Genomic DNA, 2,226 nt, shown 5'->3' with positions numbered 1-2,226 from the left:
TCCTTGAAGGATGACCAGGTAGCCTTAGGATAAATCAGACTTAAGTTTCTTGACTCTTCCAAAGGGACCTCCTCAGGTCATCCAGTCTAACCCCCTTGCAGTTTCCCGGAAAATTCTTTCCTTCCGGGAGTCATAAAACAAGGGCTACCTGAAAATCTGTGTTCCATCCCTCCATAATCTTCCTCTCTTCCTCTTTTGCAGGTCTCAAGAGCCATGCCCACTTCCGCCTTCTGACGGCTCCCCTCCCTCCCTGCCCCCGGCCAGGCGCCCACCCTCGTCCACCCTCGCCATGGTGCACACGGAAGGCAGCGCCCTGCTGAAGGCCGTCTGGCAAGGGAAATTCCGTCTGACCCGCCTCTTGCTGGAAGGCGGGGCTTACATCAACGAGGGCAACACCCAGGGGGAGACTCCGCTCATTGCTGCCTGCGTGGCCCCCTACGACGACCCCCAGAACAAGCCCCGCATGGTGAGGTACCTGCTGGAGAACGGAGCCGACCCCAACATTCCTGACAAGACGGGCAAGTCCGCCTTGATGCACGCCTGCGCGGAGGGCGCTGGGGCCGAGGTAGCCACCGTCCTGCTCAACCACGGGGCCGACCCCAGCACGAAGGATTATTCGGGCGCCTCGGCGTTGGTCTACGCCATCAACAAAGGGGATCGGGCGACCTTGCAGGTGCTCCTGGACGCCTGCAAAGCCAAGGGCAAGGAGGTCATCATCATCACCACCGACACCTCCCCTTCGGGGACCAAGAAGACCAAACAGTACCTCAACTCCCCGCCTTCTCCTGGCGTGCAGGACAAGCAGCCGCCACCCACCCTGTGCATGTCTCCTTCGGACATCGAAGTCCTCACCTCTCAGTCTCCCGGGAGCAGCGAGAAGGAAGAGGAGCGGGACGTGTTCAACTTCAGCCTGGCCACCAGGCTCAGCTGCTCGCCCCACGCCAAGGGGAAGGAGATGGAGGAGAAGGGGCCCTCGGGGCTGCACCCCAAAAGCCAGCCTAAGCAGCTGAAGAGACTGAACTCCGAGCCGTGGGGCTTGGTGGCTCCCTCGGTCTTGGCCGCCTCCTATCAGGAGAAAGCCCGTAGTCCGGAAGATCGGGTGAGGATTGATATGAACGGGTTGAGTATCACCAAAAGGCCTCCCCTGTCTCGGAGACACAGCGTGGAAGGCCAGGAGTCCTCCTGCTTCAAGATGGGGACTCAACAAGGAGAGGAGATCTCGGGCGGAGATTCCTCCTGGGCGGAGAAGGTCCACCAGACCCTCGCTCGGCACAACACGGCTCCGGAAGCTCAAGAAGGTCTCCAGCCTCCTAGTTCCAGAAGTGTGGCCCATCACAGGTTGACCTGCTCGGAACATTTGGAGTTCGATTCCCTCTGTCCCGAATCCATCCCGGGTTCTCCAGAGTCTGGCCGGGTTTCGCTGGAGAGGAGGAGGTACAACGCCTCCCCGTTGACCTTGCCCAACAGCTCCTCCCGGGAGAGTCTAGAGAGTATCCCCAACACCATCTCCCCGATCACCATCCGGCGTAGGGCCCCAGGTCTCCTGGAACGCCGGGGCTCCGGGACGCTGCTCCTCGATCACATCGCCCACACCCGCCCGGGCTTCCTGCCCCCTCTGCACTTCAACCCTCACCCTCCCCTCCGCGACATTTGGCCCAATGGGAAGCCCCCTTCCCCAGCCCACAAGGGTCTGATCCCCGTGGCTCCCTCCTCCCCGAAGACCAAGCGGCTCCTGCGCAGACACTCCATGCAAACAGAGCAGATGAAACAGCTGGTCAGTTTCCAGAGCCTGATTGCACAAGGGGATTCGATGGCCACCTAAAACGGGCAGTCCCTGGACACCGCAACCAACCCTAATCTTCGTCTTTGGCCTGATCAAAGTTTAGAGGGCCCATCCTGTCTTCATAGTTGGGTTTCCATTGTCTTCCTCCCTTCTCTTGTTCGGTGTCCTACATTGTAGTGGCCACATTTAGAGTCCTAACCTAACTTGACTTTCTAAACCTAGAGTTGGAACCAGAAAAAAACACCACGAAGGGACAGGATTTTGAAAGGGCCGGACAATTCACCTGTTGCTGTCCCAAGTGGCTACAACTCTGAGGAAACTGGCCTCTCTTGAGTCAGAGTTTGAGACAGGAAGATCTCCGACGAAATGTTGGCGGTGAAAATAGGAGAACGTTGGTATCTGGAGCCTTTCCGTGGTTTGGATGCTGAGTTGGCCACGGGGAA

The 2,226-nt window shown here is 58.8% G+C and overlaps 1 protein-coding gene across 1 annotated transcript; it reads left to right on the top strand.

Moving 5' to 3' along the window:
* Nucleotides 1-289: 289 nt before the first annotated feature.
* On the top strand, nucleotides 290-1,822 carry ANKRD34A (ankyrin repeat domain 34A). Its single transcript, XM_032234336.1, has one exon. The coding sequence runs from the start codon at nucleotides 290-292 to the stop codon at nucleotides 1,820-1,822; it is 1,533 nt and encodes a 510-aa protein (XP_032090227.1).
* Nucleotides 1,823-2,226: the final 404 nt, after the last annotated feature.

Source organism: Thamnophis elegans, chromosome 17 (assembly GCF_009769535.1).
Source record: "Thamnophis elegans isolate rThaEle1 chromosome 17, rThaEle1.pri, whole genome shotgun sequence".
In the NCBI taxonomy this organism is placed as follows: Eukaryota; Metazoa; Chordata; class Lepidosauria; order Squamata; family Colubridae; genus Thamnophis; species Thamnophis elegans.
This window is presented reverse-complemented; position numbering and strand designations above follow the sequence as displayed.

What these genes read in the sequence shown, in the direction of transcription:
- ANKRD34A (XM_032234336.1), top strand. Translation starts at nt 290, where the DNA reads ATGGTGCACACGGAAGGCAGCGCCCTGCTGAAGGCCGTCTGGCAAGGG.